Here is a 16,823-nt window from a genome sequence, read left to right as displayed (position 1 = left end):
TAGCATGGTGCCTGACACATGGAAAATGCACAGTAAGTGTCAGCTGTTTGGTTATTATTGTGGTTGATGACTGTGCCCATTTTACAAATATGTAGACTGAGGTCAAAGGCGAGGCAGGCGGTACAGCCAGGATGTGATCCTGTGTTTGGCTCCACATCCCACATGGCTTCTGGCCTAGAGACTCAAAGCTCTAGGAGCATGCACACTGCACACCGCAGACCCTGGCTGTGTGGCTCAGCGGAGGGGATGCCCTTTTTTTTTTTTTTTTTTTTTTTTTTGAGACGGAGTCTCACACTGTCACCCAGGCTGGAGTGCAGTGGCGCAATCTCAGCTTACTGCAGCCTCTACCTCCCAGGTTCAGATGATTCTTCTGCCTCAGCCTCCCAAGTAGTTGGATTACAGGCGCCTGCCACCACGCCCGCCTAATTTTTTGTATTTTTAGTAGAGACGGGGTTTCACCATGTTGGCCAGGTTGCCTGACCTCGTGATCCACCTGCCTCGGCCTCCCAAAGTGCTGGGATTACAGACGGGAGCCACTGCGCCCGGCCGGGGAGAGAGAATTTTTGCAAAGTTGAGCATTGGCACAGCACAGTGCGTCCATGGACCATGGCTCCAGGGAGCTTTCCAGTGTTCTTCGGAGCAAGGTGCTGTTGAGTGGTGAGAGGCCTATCCCGGAACTTGCCAGAACTCTGCTTTCTGGGTGTGTCAGAGAGCTTGGTCCTCTGAAAAGGGAGTGCTGAAGCTGTCATCGGTGATGACTGGGGTGCCTTGAGCACACGTGGTCATCGTTATAGGGTCCCACACGGTTGCCTTGTTGGTGGCGATGTCTGGAGTCTTTAAACTCTTCCAAGTGTGCCAGTAAAAAGACACGAGTACTCAGACGTCTCATTGATGCTGTCACCCGGCTGCGGTGCAGTCAGGGTGGCAGGCGCAGAGCCCCCCTCTGCAGAAGACCTCAGCGTGAAGAGGTGCACAGATGCTCTTGAAGACCGTTGCCTGTTCCCTCGAGGAAGCTCTGCCTACCAGCCTTTCAGGGGGCGGCGGCACCCGTCTTTCTCCTGCATGAAGGATGGGCTTTAATTGGCTGCTGGGGCGTCTAATGATGCCACCTGTGTGCATCCCTTTCCTGTCATCGTCTCCCAGCTCCCCTGTCAACTCAGGCTCTGTTAACACAAACAGCCAGTTTACAAGCCCAGGAAATGTTCGATGATTATAATAATTGGCGGAGGAGGAGAGGGAAGCCATCCTGACTCGAGGAATAAAGTAGCCTGGTTTTGAAGTAAATGGGACACCAGAGTCTGAATGGCCACATTTTAACAGCTTTTAAGAAAGAGTGTGTAATGCCCTAGAAAGATTTGAAAGAAGAAAGAGAATAGCCACAAAATGTTAGCTGTTTGTCTTTAAAACAAAAAACAAAAAAAAAGCAAGAGGCTTACCTCCAGCTGTGTCCAGTTGATGAGATCAGCAATACAAAGCCGTGTTTTTCTTTTGTTCATCAAGATGAGGACTGGCTTTTTTTTAAGCATCATCTGAGGTGCAGAATTTTTTTTTTCTCCCAAGGAAAGGGTTGGGTTTTCTTTTTTTCTCTCTCTCTTTTATTTTTACAAAGAGAAGTTGGTGACAGCTGCTGAGTTTGGGCTTTTTTATTGCTTGTCATTTTGTGTTTTGAGAAGCACTACCATAGCATTATCATCCCCCCAAACCCTTGTCTGTCCTCCCATAACAGGAGTATTTCCTAAAGCGGGTTTCTTGGGACACGAATCTTGTGATGCTTTTGAAAAACGAAGCTCCATGGTCTGAGTAAGTTTGGAGAATGCAAAATATGCCAGCACTTGGAGATTCACAGTGTTTAGAACCATAGGAAAAGTCCTGATAAGTCCTGCTGTAAGGGATCTTGTTTAACTTTGTTTAAAAGAACCTTCTTTGATCATGGAAGTCTTCTGGCAGAATACCAATAAATACAGAAGACAGTTTGACAAGGTATGGTCTAGCTTCTTCCATATTTGGAGTTATCCTGCTAGGGTGGGTCAGACAGATGGGGCCTTTGTTGATATCCTAGAAATTTCCCAGCTTGTGGACCAGCAACACTCCCCTCGCTAACTTGACACCTCCTGGTCAGGTTAGTTGGGATGAGATCCCAGATATCCTTAACTCACTGGTGGGGAACAGGCAGGGTGAGTGCAAGGAATCAGGCTGGTTTCCGGAAAGCATGTGTGTTGGTGAAATATGGGAGGCATGATGGAAGACCAGGTGGAGCCATAGCCTGCAGGGGCCTGAATGTTGTGCTGATACGTGTGCGTTTATGTTAAGGGCAGGAGGGACCCACCTTGGTGCTTAACTTTTCAGGTGCGATAGGATCTGCCTCAGTTGACCTGAATTCCCATCAGAAGAATCAGCCCAGGGTCTTCAAGGCGCCACTTTTAATGTCTCAGCACTGGACTCCCCCTAACCCCTGCTCAATGCCTCTGCTTTGTCTTCTAGGAGCTCGTGGGTGACGTGTTGAGAGACACGCTCAGCGAGGAAGAGGAGGACGACTTCCGGCTGGAAGGTACTCGGAGTCCATTGCTCTCTTCTCAGCAGCAGCGAGTGGGGGAAGCCGGTGTCCAGCTGGCCGTGTGCCCTGCATGTTCCAGAAAATCTGCAGACGGAGGGCACAACAGGGACCTTGTGACTCTGGGTGGGGGTGGACTAGAGGGTGAGATGGAGGAGAGGAGTAAGACTCAGATGTGGCACTTCATAGGTCCAAGCCCAAGTGGGGGCCTGGTCACCTAGGTCCACGTCCTGACCCTGCACCAGATTAGCTGGGGGACCTCGGACAGGTTGTTGAAACTCTGCTGCTCCTCTGGGGATAATAAGAGTGGCTGCTCAGAGTGGTGTGTGAAGTGTGATCAGGCAGTGTTAGGCATGGAGTAAGCATTACACACAGTGCCTATTCCGTTTCCTCCATCGTGTCACTCCCTTGGCGCATGAGTGCGCGCGCACACACACACACACAGAGCCAGCCTCTCACCTCTCTCCTGTGTCGTCCTCCTTCCTTTCTTGAGACGGGGTCTTGCTCTGTCACCCAGGCTGGAGTGCAGTAGGTAATCATTGCTCACTGCAGCCTTGACCTCCTGGGCTCAAGTGATCCTCTCACCTCAGCCTCTCAAGTAGCTAGGACTACAGTCGCACCCCACCATGCCAAGCTAATTTTTAAATTTTTCTGTAGAGACGGGGTCTCACTATGTTGCCCAGACTGGTCTTGAACTTCTGGCCTCAAGCAACCCTCTCACCTCAGCCTCCCAAAGTGCTGGAGTTACAGGCATGAGCCACTGCACTTAACCGCTGCCTTTTTCATGGTGAAGCGCCGTGTTGTAGAGAGAATCAGGATACTCAAGTAGAGGATCTGCTGGCTGCTGGTGTGCTGGTTTGACTTTGGGCAGGCCACCCCACCTTTCTGAGCCTCAGTTTCCATATCTATAGAATGGGAACAAGGGCCTTTGCTCTGCTTGGCTCCCAGAATTGGTGCCAGGAACGGATGACAGTGTGAAGCAGAGTGTTTGCTGAATGGGAAATTTTAAATTCAGAAACGGGAAGAAATCACCAAATGGAGGGCTGCCTTACGAGAGTAAGGAAGGACATCTCTGCTGAGACCAGGCAGACAGCTGGCTGGAGAGCTGGGGGGCCATGGTGCAAGGGTCTGCAGAGGGGGATCCAGGCCTGTGGGTGTCCGAAGGGCCGCAAGAGAGGGGAGCCTGGGCCAGACCTGAGGACCGTGGCCACATCTGGCCTGAGAGCTGTTATAAATATAGAATCTTCACTCCAGCCCAGGCCTGCTGAATCCGATCTGCATTTTAATAAGCTCCCCAGGTGACTTGCATGCACACTACACTCGGAGAAGCACTGTTTGAAGATACTCACTCCGTTGCCTAGAAGTTGGAGGCAGGCTGGAGAGCCAGGTATCTAGCAAACTTTGTTCAAATGTAAGCAGGCCCCAGATCAAGGGGGAGGAGTCCTGTGAACAGAAAGCTTTGTGTGTGCATACAGTCTGATATCTCTTACATAAAAGAAGGCACCAGACCATCCTCAGGAGTTTCTTAGGGTACCACATATGCATATGACTGTGTGGATAGAGGCCTAGACAGATGATAACCATAGCTCTTTCCAAACATGGGAGGAGACTTAAGTCTGTGTTATCTGCGTTTCATGGTTAAACTTTTATAAAAGAAGAACATATTTGGGCATGCTGACTTATGCTTATAATCTCAGCACTTTGGGAGGCTGAGGCTGGAGAATTGCTTGAGCTCACAAGTTCAAGACCAGCCTGGGCAACATAGCGAGACCCTGTCTCTATTATCAATAATTCTAAAATTATATTTTTTTAAAAAATCAAAAAAGATAATTATGTATTCCTTATGAATTTAAAAACTAATGTCAGTATTTAAAAGTGAAAACCGTAAATAAGGCAGCAGGAGCAGAGCTACTCTGGTTTGAGTCAGGTGGGCATTTGGACCTGTCCGTGTGGCCCTTAAGACCCCATGAGGGACCCTGGACCCAGTGGCCATCTGTGGTCCTCTGGCACCCTTGGTCCTGTGGTCCGAGGCCGCCCACCCCAGGGTGGGCAATATGGTGTGGGTGGCAGGCCACCACATGGCTAGGTCTGGTGAGAGCAGGTGCTACTGAGTTCTGGCCACAGAAAACCAACTGTCTGCTCCGGACCTGGGACTGGGGGGTCCCTCTGTGCTACTGGCCAAGGGAGAAAAAGCCGAGTCCTGAATCTCTTCTTTGTCTTCCTGTTGGCCAAGTTCATTGCCTCTTGGCGGGCTGGAGAGCTGTTTAAGAGAGAAAAAAGGCCATCTGAGGCGTGAAGATAAAAAGAAGTCTTTTAGCCATCCCAGGAGAGGATGGCTTTAGCTCCCGCGTTGTTATGTAAAGCCGGCCCTAATCCAGCGTCTTAACCGCCTTAACTGGCCAGCTGGGAGCGGGAGGGATGGGAGATTAAGGCTGGGCTTGGTGCGAGGGCCAGGGCTGCAGAGCTCCTTTTGAACTGGGGAAAGAACAAAGTAAACATCAAAAGTCCCAAGCTCTGAGAGCTGGCTGGGCGTGGCAGGGCTGGTGAGGTGAGGCTTTCGTGGGGAGGAGGGGAGAGGGCCCCTCCTCAGCTGACCCAGCTAGGGTCTGAGGACCAGGGAGGGGTGACCCCATGCTCACCTTCAGCACACACCCGGCCTCCCTGCCCCACAGCTGGGCAGCACTCCAGGTAGTCGCAGCCTGTGGCTTGGGCCCCACCGGGAGAATGGGTGCCAGGTCACGTTCTCCTGCATGGCCTCCAGGAGTCACTGTGTCTGAGGGTGCTACAGCCACTGCTTTGTCCCCCTCTCCCATCTCCCTCTCTCCAGGAACCCCCTGCCTCTCACCTGGTGAACCCTGCCCCCGCCCAGCTTCTTGGCTATCTCTGTGTCTCACCTCTGGGCCTTTGCTCATTCTCCCTCTGGGTCCTCAAGTGCCTGGTTCCTATCTCTCCACTTCCCGGCATCTTTCTCTAGGAAGCCCCCTCTGCAGGGCATGGTCCAGCCTGCAGGGTCCCTGCTTCCTAAAGGAGATGCTACAACCACTGAAGTCAGGCAGCCCCTCCTCCTCAGGACCAGGCCCGGGCCTCCCAGCTTCCAGGGCAGGCCTTGCTTTTCTCCTGCCGCCCCCTCCCCACTGGCCTGACGTGCAGACGTGGCAGCCCTTGGGGTGGTCTCTGCTTCCTCAACCCAAGGGTGGATGTGCCTGGAGTTGCTCGTTCTGCCCAGCAGGGAGCAGTGCTAGGACCGAGACCTGGTGGGGGCTTAGCAACACTCTGGGAACTCAGGTCCTGTTCAGCTCTGCAATGGTCCCTAACTTTGCCTTCCTCATCTCTCGTCCCTTCATTCTGACTTTTTATGAATTTGCAGCTCAGACCCCATTCTAGCCTGGCTTACCCACACTCACTATGTGACCTTGGGCGGGTCACTTCCCTGTGGCTCAGTTTCCTCACTGGGTTCCTTGTGGCACTTCTTCGCCAGGGTTATCGTGAAGACAGTGAGGTGATGGATGTAGGTCCCAAGGGTGGCCCTGGTACAGAGTAAGTGCCCAACACACTTGAGCTGCCATGATTCTTGTTTCCTGGGTTCATTTTTCTTGAAGAGGCACCAGCCCATGTTTATAATCATTTACCTAGCCCAGATCAAAGACGGCCTCTTTGCAAAGCTTCTTTAATCCTATTAGAATCTCCAAAGGCCTCCCCGTGCTCCCGGTGCCTGGAGTAGGGTCTGGCATGCTGTATGTGCTCAATAAATAAACACTCACTGAAGAAGGAAAGTCAACACCGTGTAGTCACTGAAAGCAGGCGACTCCTCCCTCTGCCTCACTGAAAGCAGGTGACCCCTTCCTCCGGCCTCTCAGGCAGGTCCTATGTACCTGTGTTGGGGCCTAGGCTAGTCCGTCCAGGCTCCCAGGGGTCAGATGTTGGGCAAAGGGACTTGGGAGGCCTATAGTCTCTTTCATTGGTAGTTGGAAAACTAAAGCCCAGAGAGGGGAAGTGACCTGTCCAAGGTCACACAGCAGACTGAGAACAGAATCTGGCCCCTCACTCCTCGCCATTCGGTATGTGCTGGGCATTTGCTGCAGCTTGGGGCTCTGCTGGGCCCTGGGTTCACAGTGAGCAAGGTAGGCAGGCCCATTGGTCACAACATTCACAGGAGGGAGGCAGGGATGAATATGTAAATCTGCGAAGGAGCATGGAAGTTTCTGGTAGTGGTTCTCTGCTAAGAGGTAAAACCCAGGGAGAGGTAGAGTGAGGAGGCTTTTCTGAGAAGGTGATGTTTCACCTGAGATGCAGATGTCAGGAAGGAGCCAGCCATGGAAGAATGTAGGGGGAGAGCAGCTAGGAGGAGTGAGCAGAACCCCAGGGTAGAGGGAACTTGGTGTTTGGGGAAGAACAGAAAGGAGGCCGTTGTGGCATCAGGAATGAGAGTGGGGCGGTCGTCAAGTGTGGGACCACGCACTTGGGTTGGAGAGGGTTGGGTGGGTGACTGCTGGATTCTGACCTGTTTTAAGAAGCGAATTCTGGCTTCTGGGAGGGACTGCCCAGGGGCAGGGAGGAAGGGGGCAATGAAACCAGGAGGTGATTGCAGGGTTGCAGGCGAGAGGAGATGGTGCTGGCCTAGTTTGGGAGCTTGGGGCTGGGGAGAAGTCCATGAGGCTAGGGGTTGGAGCTGGTGAGAAGGGAGTTGAGGGAACAATAGAGATCAGGGATGCATCTTAGACTTTTGGCTTCAGGAACTAAGGATTTGGCAGTGTCACTTCTGAGGTGGAGGTTTTGGCAGGTGACCATCAAGTCTTCTGTTTTTGGACCTGTTGGGTTCAAGATGCCCATTTAACATCCAAGGAGAGGTACCGAGGAGGCCGTGGGATACCTGCTGATTGGAGCTTGGGGTTCAGGGAGCAGGTGGGCAAGAAACAGAGAGAGAGCGAGTTAAGACTTCTCGGGAAGTAGCCACGGACATTGCCTGGGACTCTCGGGCAAGGCTCCCTAATACACAGGGCTGGCGGTGGCTTCCTAGGAAGGCTGGGAGGAAGGGGAGTTCACGGGAGGGCAGCAGGGACCCCCAGATGGAGGGGCAGGTGCCTATGCCCTGCCGGCTCCTCTCCCTCAGTTCAGAGCCCATCCTGTCGGGGGGTGTCAGCGGCCCTGACTCTCCACTCCCCTGCAGTCCCCCCAGAAGCTGAGTTGCAGCGGTGACAGAGAACAAGCGGACTTTGTTACCTTGGCAGTTTCTCTCAAGTCTGCTCCTCATAAAAGCTCAGCTGGAACAGTGGAAATTCTGACTTGTGTCAGATACCGGAGAGGCTTTAATAGTTTCAAGTAGCTCGGGGTTAGATTGTAAAAGCTGAATTTCATCACATGTTTTAACTTGGGTGGGGACGGAGAGGGGAGAGTGGAAGGGACATGATATTTTTAGCCCACAGAAGGCTTTTTCTCCCCTTTCCCCCTCTCTCTCTCCCGGGGCTTCCCCCTCCCTCCCTGAACAGATGTTTCGTCTCAATCCTGTTCAGATCTCAAAGCTGAGTGGCCACCAGCCTTATGCTCTGATGAGGAAAAAAAGGCCAGAATATTATTTGTTGAGAAGAATTTCCTCCCCCACCCCCCTTTCCCCCTTTTTTGTTTCCCCTCAGTTACAACTGGTCCATAAGCAAAATCTTGTGGCAGTAAAATGCAGCTGGGAGGCAGGATGGTGGAGAAGAAGGCCCTGGTGGCATTTCTGGTCTCAGGAAGGGGCAGACCCCCACTGGTGAGAAAGCTGGACATTGCCCTAGAGGGCACTGCCCTGGGTGAGTGAATCACTGCTGTGGTGCTGGTACTGGTGGTTTTTCCTAAAAAGCAGGATCTCAGAAAGATGGATATGTTAAGTCAGGATTTTTTCGGTTCTTTTGGACACTCACTTAAACTTTTGGCTCATGAAATTGAAAAATCCTAGGGTAGATCTTGCCTAAAAAGGCCTGTTTGGATTCTGGAGCTAAAACCGTGTCGTGGACACATGCACGCACACACACACACTCACACACGCACGTATATTCACACACTCACACACGTGTCTCTCTCGCTGCCCCTCTGTGTCCCTCTCCATAATTTCTCCCTCTGTCCCCTGGTAGCTTCTCCCCCACAGGTGGCGAGGGTGGCAGTGCCCAGCTCTGGGCACTCCCATCCTATGAGCACAGCCCTCTCAGGTGGAAGAAAGTTCCCAGGTCACAGTGGTCCTTGTACATGTCAGACTCACTTTACTGACCACTTTACTGGTCACTTGACCAGGGTAAATCTAGGTTTTGTGGGACCTGAAGCTTTCAGGGGCTAAACCAAAATAAATATCTCACCACCTCAGTCTCTCCTTAGCTCATGTCCAGAAATGCCTGTATTTCCCCCAGTATCACCTCACACAGGCACAGGATGTCAGAATGGTTAGATGACAATCTTAATAGATTGAGGATAAAATGCCTAATTTGGAAAATGTTACAAATACAAACACATATGACCACATAGACACCTTCAAAGACCCATTCTGACTTGGAAAGGGCCCATATAGGTGAGAGGGCCCAGAAGTCTAGCTTCATTAGCTTCTCCATAAACTCTCCTTTCATACTGACCTAGGACCAGCCACATGGCCTTCAGGATGAAACAAGCTGGATCAGGTGGGGGTACTGAGTGCAGTGCGACCCTGGAGTGGGATCAGTCTCCATAAACTACATAGACTGAGAGTGGGGGATGAGTGGCTCTGCGGAGGAAAGCCAGACGCTATTATCAGAAGAAGGAGGATTGTTGGACAGGCAGGAACAGGTGTCAGCTATTGTGGTCTGACAGAGTGGAGAGGCCAGTGGTTGAGGAGTTGGGAAACTGGGGTTTAGTTCTCTTTGTTCCACAACTTCTGGGTTCAAATCCTGGTTCTGCTACTTACTGTTGTTTCCTTTTGATGAAGCTGATGATGCTGATGATGATGCAGCACCTATAGTGTGATAGACACTGCCCTATAGACATATATATCTCAGGGTATATATATTGGGCTGACGGAAGATTCAGATGATTAAATGAGTGATATAATAATGGTGTAATAAGGCTCACTGAGCAGGGAAGCCTAACCTAGCCCTGAGGGTGTGAGAGCGTGCTGCTCAGAAGAAGGGAGGCTTAAACTGAAGACTTGAAGGATGAGCGGGAATTGCAGAGCTGGAAAGAGTGTTCTTGGCAGGGATGAGAGCATGGCAGGCTCAGAAAAGGGAACGCAGTTGCACAGAGAGACAGGGCTGAGAGGCAGCAGCAGCCGGGTTGTGGAAGCCTTTGGACCCCTCCTTAGGGGAAAGGGGGCCAGCGGAGGGGTTTAAGCAGGGAAACGTCGTAATCAGTTTTGGTTTTTAGGCTTAGTTTCCTCTTTTGCACAATGCCAACAGTAGCACACTCAGTGTTAAGAGGACTTAATGGAATAATGTGTGGTACTACTAACTTCACCAGCCTCTCCGTGCGGCCCAACAAAGTGTGTGTGGCTGTGTTTACAAACAGAGGTGGGATCACTAGGACCCTCATTGCCTGTGGAGAGCCTGATACAGATACTGCAAGAAACCATTTGGCCTGGAATGCACATATGATATCTTTCTCTTTTTACTGGCAGCAGATTTACCCGCCTAATTATATTTGGCAGAGGCTAATATTAAAATTCATCTGCATTCCCTCGAACAGCTGCTGTCAGAAGGTTGCGGACTCAAACATCTTGGCAAGCAACCCTGAGACTGAAATATTTGCAGCAGATAATCTGTACGTGGACAATTGAGAAAGGACTGTGGATATGTCAGGGCGAGCATCCAGACTCTAGCAAGGAAGTTCTGGCTTGTGTTAAATCTTACATTGTATTCACCGAGAAGAACTTGCCAGGTAACTAGGCTAAGAGAGGGGTCTGCCATGCATTTGAAGTGTTAGTAATTTCTGGTCTTTAGTGGGGCCGATTTAGTCATAACTGTGTTTCAAATTTGTCTCTTCTTTCCAAGTTTCATATGCACCAGGCCTTTCTGTATTGTGTTTAAGATAAGCTGGCATTTACTGGTATCATCCCGGGTTTGGATTTTTACCTAAATTTCAACTCCCCACCTCCCCATGGCACTTCCCAGTCTCCATCAAGGCAGAAGGTATGGCATATTTGTTATGTAGCCAAGCTTCCTTATGCCTACCTGTAGAATGTGCTGTAGTTCAGCAGGCCTGGCAGAATCTTTGCCCTGTGCACAGATGGGAAGCGCTAGGCATTGGGCAACCCGGGAGCAGAGGCCTAGAGGGCCCCAGATCTCAAGAAACTTGCTTTCTGGCTGTGCAGATATGGAGGCTCCTGTGAGGCAATCAGAAGGTCCCAGATAGGAGTGTACAGAATAAAGTGCTAGACTGAACGGCGGGAGACAGCACCCCACCAGCTCCGGATGCATTCGTGCAAATCAGAAAAAAGCTGCCCCTCCTCAAGACACCTTTCTGCCATCTGTCCAAAGGATGTCATAAGCAATACACATATCTAGGGTATCGGTCATGTGAGTGGCACCACCTGGGGATGTACAGTGCACAGCCTGCTTCTTGGAGCCGGTCTCGTAGTGACCCCAAGTGACCCCGGACCAAGGGGAAGAGCCCCAAGGAGCTCACCCTGCCAGACTGTTGAGGAGGGTGGGTCTGTTTTATTTCACAGGCCTTCTTCTCATGCTGTTTGGGTGGCGCCAGCTGTCAGCAGCTTGGGCTGGGTGGGCCGTGCCATCCTGCTCCCTGGGTCACTGCCATTTGCCGGGGTAAACAGTCCCGAGTGACTGTGGCTGTCACAGCATGCGAGCCCCAAGGAGCCTCCCACTGGGCCCATGGGGAGGCGGGGGTGGTGTCTAGACCCACAATCAAAGTTGTCACCATTCAGGTATTTCCTCACTCTCTTCTTTCGCTCTCTCTTCCTCTCCACCCCTCCCTTTTTTTTAAACTGAGGGAGGGGAGAGGGAAGAGACTGTCTTTGATCTCAGCGGAGGAAAAAAGTCTGTTCTGTTCAGGCTTTTGGCTAACACAACAAACAGTGTTTAAAATTTAACTTTGCTTAATTAATTAGTAATTCTGTTTAATGCTGTCTGATCTCCCTCCAAAAGGTATTTTGAAGCTTGAGAAGGGAACATCAAAGGGAGCCGGGTGAAGATGGTCAAGTAATGCATTTAATCTGGCAGTTGCTGAGGGTGGAGAGCTGCCAGGCTGGGAGCTAATGGGGAGAGAACCGTCATTTGGTAAACACAGCAAGCCGACTCCTCGTGGCTATGGTGTGAGGAGGGACAGGGAGCAGCTTCCAAAGAGAAGGAGCTCTTCAAACCAGTACCACTCCCCCAGATTCATATGAGCTGACAATAGGCTTTAAGAAAGCAGAGTTGACATTTTCTTTCTTCCATGGCCACTGTATGGTTGGGCAGGTTGTGTACTGCACAAGGGTTTCCAATCAAGCAGGCAAATTACAGGTGAAATTGTCTGTGCCCTGCTCCTCAAGCACATATCCTGTGCTTGGAAGTGGAGGGTAGCACACATCTAAAGCAGCAATCGATCTACAGACTTTTTCCTGAAGGGCCAGATAGTATGTATTTCAGACTTTGTGGGCTCTGTTGCAACAGTTCAACTCTGCTGTCATAGAGTGAAAGAAGCCATGGACAATGCAAATAAGCATGGCCGTGTCCCAATAAAACTTTATTTACAGAAACAGGAGGTGGGCCAGGTTTGGCTCAGCAAATGCAATTTGCCACTTCCTGCTCTAAGTCACCCAGAAGTGCTTCTTAGGCAAGTGAAAGGCCTTTTTTCCCATCTGGTCCTCTGCTTTCCTTTTTTCTTCCAAATGAGCAGTGTCTCCTGCAGTTCCTCAGACTTTCAGTTGAAGAGTGATCAGCATGATCAGTACTCCCTGATATTAGGCCCCCAAAAGATAATTTCCCAAGGGGAAAAATGGCTGGGCTAAACCAGAATGAGAGGCAGAGAATGGACTCAGACTCTGGTGCCAAAGCTGATCTCAACAGAAATACATCATTGCAATCCTCCTTGGCATGACCTGGGCGGCCTGCAGCGAGCACCAGTCCCCCTCTCCTGCTTCCCATGAGCCTGCGCTCACTGATGGGTGGAGGGTGGTTTCTTCTGCACGGGGCTGACTGGGGGCCTTGGTGGCTTGACTTAGTTTAGTTTCAGAGGGCTCATATGTGGATGAGGCCCGGCCCTTGCCCCTGGCATTGGGGTCTGCATGGCCAGTTCTCTGCCACCTCTTCTGGCTACTGTGCAGGGGACAATAGGAGGGTGAATGACCTTTGGTGGAGATAGAGTGCTGACTATCCTTGTTCCTGACCCCCACAGTCCCAGGGCAGGATGGATCACAGGCCCCATGCTGGGAGGGGCCCCTGGCGGGTTCAGCTGACCTGTGGATGTCTGGGTGGCTTTCTGAGCTGGGATGGGATGAGGGAGCCACTGGTGAAGAGAGGACAATCTGGACCACCGTAGTCTTTGGGGAAGACATATGAGGGGTTGAGGGGGATGTTTTCCAGCCCCTTCAGGTGAGGAGAAAGGAAGAGGGGAGGTCCTGAGGGAAGACAGGCTGTCCGTGCATGGCGGGGGAAGAGTGCTCCAGAGGAGGAGAGAGCAGGGACAGAGGTTCCTTTTCTTTGGATTTTATCAAGTGGAACATGAAAGGCAACATTGAACCTGAAGGTGGTTTTCTGATAACTTCCCTTTGAACTGGAAGTTTGGTTTCGACAAGCCTGGCCAGCTTGCATCTCCAGCCAGGACCTCTGCAGAGAGAGGCAGCAGCTTTGAAGATGGATCTGGGCTTTGTTTTTCTTTCTTCTTTTTCTTTCTCTGCTTTCCCCCTGCCTGGGAGGGGTGAGTAGAGGATGCTGCAGGCGGTGATATTACTCTGGTTTCTCCAGTGGGGCAGTTTGGGGTCAAGCGGGATCGTTGAGATCTGGGCTGTCAGCTGGGACCACAGCCCGTCTACATCCTTGGCAAAGCCAGCATTTATCGAGCACCTACTGAGTGCCGGCCACTGTGCTCTGTAAGCCCTTTCCTCATTGCCCTTTCCCAATAGCCCTGTGAAGGTGAGGCCGTCATGTTCCCATTTTACAGACGAGGGGACTGAGGTCCAGAAAAGTCAAGGGCCTTGTCCAAAGCTGCCTGCACAGGCTGTGTGTATTTGATATAATGCTTTTGTGTCCATTTGCATTCCTGAAGCCTCCGTTTTGAGAAAACTTAGCTGCTAACTGTCCTGTTCCCAGGAGTCAGTGGGGTGGGGTCATCGGTCCCCTGACTGTTACTACTCATGGCCAGTCCTAGTGTGCTGGAGGTCTTAGCCCGTTGTGATCAGGGCTTGTTGCATCCACACAAGAATCCTCTGGGGAAGGGGTTGGTAGCTTCCTCATTTTACAACTGGGGAATTGAGACGTCTAAAGAAGGTATGTGACCCACCCAGGGTCACACAGTGCCAGAGAACAGAACCCAGGTAGAGATGACCACTGCCCTGGCTGGCCGGCCTCCATTAGACAGAGAGAGGCAGGCTGAGAGAAGCACCGAGTCTCCTGAATTGAGCCATGAAAGGCATGGAGGGGCAGCCTAGTGGACTGACTGTGAGCATGATTCAGGCTGCCTGGGTTCAAATCCCAGCTCTGTCGTTTACTAGCAAGGCACTTATCCTCTCCAAGCTTCAGTTTTCCCATGTGGAAAATGGAGCTAATCATAATAACTGCCTCACAGGGCTTCGTGAGGATGGAGTTAGTAAACAGCAAGTGCTTAGTCATTGCTGCCTCATCTTTACGTACAGTGGCGCCAAAGGGAAGTGCCTTCGTTAACTGCAGAGGAGAGAGCTCCCAGCCCGCAGGACCGAGCAGAGCAGGAGAGCAGGGGCCCAGGCCCACTGGGGGCATCCCCACTGTGCCTGGCCCAGGGACTGTGCTTAGGTCCTTGCTTGCATAGCTGGGGTGTGTGAGTGTGGTAGGAGTGTGGGATCAGAGAGACACAAAGCCCCCATCTAGTTGCCTGGCCCAGCGGCCTCATTTCTCCAGGCTGCTGACTTCCCAAGAAAGTCCTGCTTTGCCTTCCTCTCTGACTGGGGAGTCTCAGCTCCTCACATAACCCCCCGGCCACATCTGGGTCAGGGTAGAAGGACCAGGCTCCCTTCCCGGAGTAGCAGCCAGGCTGTTTCTTCACCTTTAAAACAGGACAACGCATTTACTACCCCAGGGCAACAGAGGGAATCAGAGGAGAGGAGCTGTGAGTGTGGCCTGGAAAAGATGGCTCCGGCAAACCCCAGCCCCGCTATCAGACAGAGACAAAATGGCAGAAGGGACTAAAGGAGGCTTATGGGACATTCCAAGAATTGATGGCACTTTGTAGTCTGGGTCCTAAGTCAAGGAGGATGGTGCTACCCTGAGCTGGCTTCCTCAGGAAAATAGTGTCAGTAGGTCCTGGGATTTCACACTCACCCTTCCACAGCTCCTGGCAGGCCACACACAGGGCCGTGACCTTTGGCAGAGAAGGGGGAACCTGGGGTGAGCAGAGGCCAAATGCAAGGTTCAGGATGAGTGTGCTCCCTGAAGATGCCTTTTATGTATGTGCGAGTGTGTGTGCATGTGTGAGTGTGCATATGTGTGCGAGCAGGTGTGATGCATGAGTGTACATATATGTGCGTGTGTGCATGTGCATACGTGTGTATGTGTGTGCATGTGTGCTTGTGCATACGTATATGTGGACGAGTGCCAACCCAGTTGAACTCTGTTTCTGGCACTCCTTCTGGCCATCCACCAAGGTGCCGTAGGCTGTGCCCAGGTGGTAGCACCTTTGAGGAGGCCAAAATGTCACGCGCAAGGCAGTGAGACTGCAGAAAATGGCCATGGTTCCTAAGCTCCCTCGCCAGGCCCAGAAGCACCCCTCCACTCTCATCCATCTACCCTCTGGCCTGACGCTGCTCTGGGCGGCTGTGTGCCTCCACAGGGCAGAAGTCACAGGCTGGTAGGGGCCTGAGGGGGCCCCCGACAGTGCAAATGGGTGTACCATGCTTGGCGGGGGGGTCTCCCCAGGCAGTACCAGGTGCCAGAGTAGTGTGATGTTGACCCCAGCAAATGGGCAGGGCAGGAGTGGGCCCAGCCCACTGGCGAGAATGTCCAGGCCAGGCCTGGAAGACGAAGGTGCAGTGAGTGCAGTGCCCTGCGTCTGGACCCTGGTCCTCATGCTCCCTCGCCTCCCTCCCTGACAGTGGCCCTGCCTCCTGAGAAGACCGACGGGCTGGGCAGCGGAGATGAGAAGAAGATGGAGAGAGTGAGCGAACCCTGCCCAGGCTCCAAGAAGCAGCTGAAGTTTGAAGTAAGTTTCCTTTTGGTGCTGGGTCCTAGGGAGATGAGATGGGTTTTCTCAACTTTGTGCTTTGGGAGGAGGGAAGCTGAGGCCCTTCCAGACAGGAAGGCCCTTCCTCTGCATGAATAGCACCCTCTGTGGGAGGTTCTTCCTGCCACATCTGGGGCTGTCCTGGCTCAGGGCAGACCCCAGGGACTCACCACTGCCCACCCGCTCAGCCTGGTCCCAGCCCCTCCATGCGAGGTGTGCCCAGCAGCCTGGGAGAAGGCATGAGAGTAGACGAGGGAGGCAGGACTCTGGCCCTGCTGCTGCTGTCACCTCTCTGGACCTCAGTTTGCTTGATGAAACCTTCCCTTCCAACTCTTGAGGCTGTTCTGGGGGTGCCTGCGGGGGCTCTCAGGTGGAATGGACGAGCAGGAGGCACAGGCAGGTCCCTGACGCTCTCTGGGCCTCAGTTTCCCCATGTGGGCAACACCAGGGATGTGCCTCTCTGTGGCTCTGTGCGGTGCCTGGAGGAGGGAGCAGAGGCTGTGGGCGGAGGTTGGTGAGGCTCTGAGCGTAGGGGTAGGAGTTGGGAGAGGGGTGCACAGGAGAGCCTTTGGGAAGAGAAGGGCCTTTGGGGTGAGAAGGGGACACTTGAGTGCCCCAGACCCAGTGGCTGCACGGTCTGTTCCCCACTGCCTGATAGTGTAGCATGCCCCTCTGCACCCAGCACAGTGCCCAGTGCTGAGAGCCAGGCCCAGGCCTGCTGCATGGAGCTTCCCCACTGCTCTGCCCTCCTTGCTCCCTCCTTCCTTCCCTCTGTTTGCCTTCCTGAGACCACCAGGGCATAGCTCTAGAGTCAGCAGGCCTGGGTTCAAATCCTGGCCATACACTTAGTGGCTGTGTGACTTTGGGGCAAGTTCCCTAAAGTCTCAGTGGCCTCACATGCCTCGCCTGTAAGGTGGGGACAGTGGTGATG

General features: G+C 52.5%; 1 protein-coding gene across 1 annotated transcript in view; it reads left to right on the top strand.

Moving 5' to 3' along the window:
* NKD1 (NKD inhibitor of WNT signaling pathway 1) overlaps positions 1 to 16,823 on the top strand; it is an 84,039-nt gene that overhangs the window by 56,209 nt on the left and 11,007 nt on the right. Inside the window, exons 4-5 of the mRNA XM_050774801.1 lie at positions 2,482 to 2,548; positions 15,765 to 15,871. Coding sequence (XP_050630758.1) covers positions 2,482 to 2,548; positions 15,765 to 15,871 — 174 coding nt within the window. The remainder of the gene's footprint in view (positions 1 to 2,481; positions 2,549 to 15,764; positions 15,872 to 16,823) is intronic.

This window comes from Macaca thibetana, chromosome 20 (genome assembly GCF_024542745.1).
Source record: "Macaca thibetana thibetana isolate TM-01 chromosome 20, ASM2454274v1, whole genome shotgun sequence".
Taxonomy (NCBI): Eukaryota; Metazoa; Chordata; class Mammalia; order Primates; family Cercopithecidae; genus Macaca; species Macaca thibetana.
This window is presented reverse-complemented; position numbering and strand designations above follow the sequence as displayed.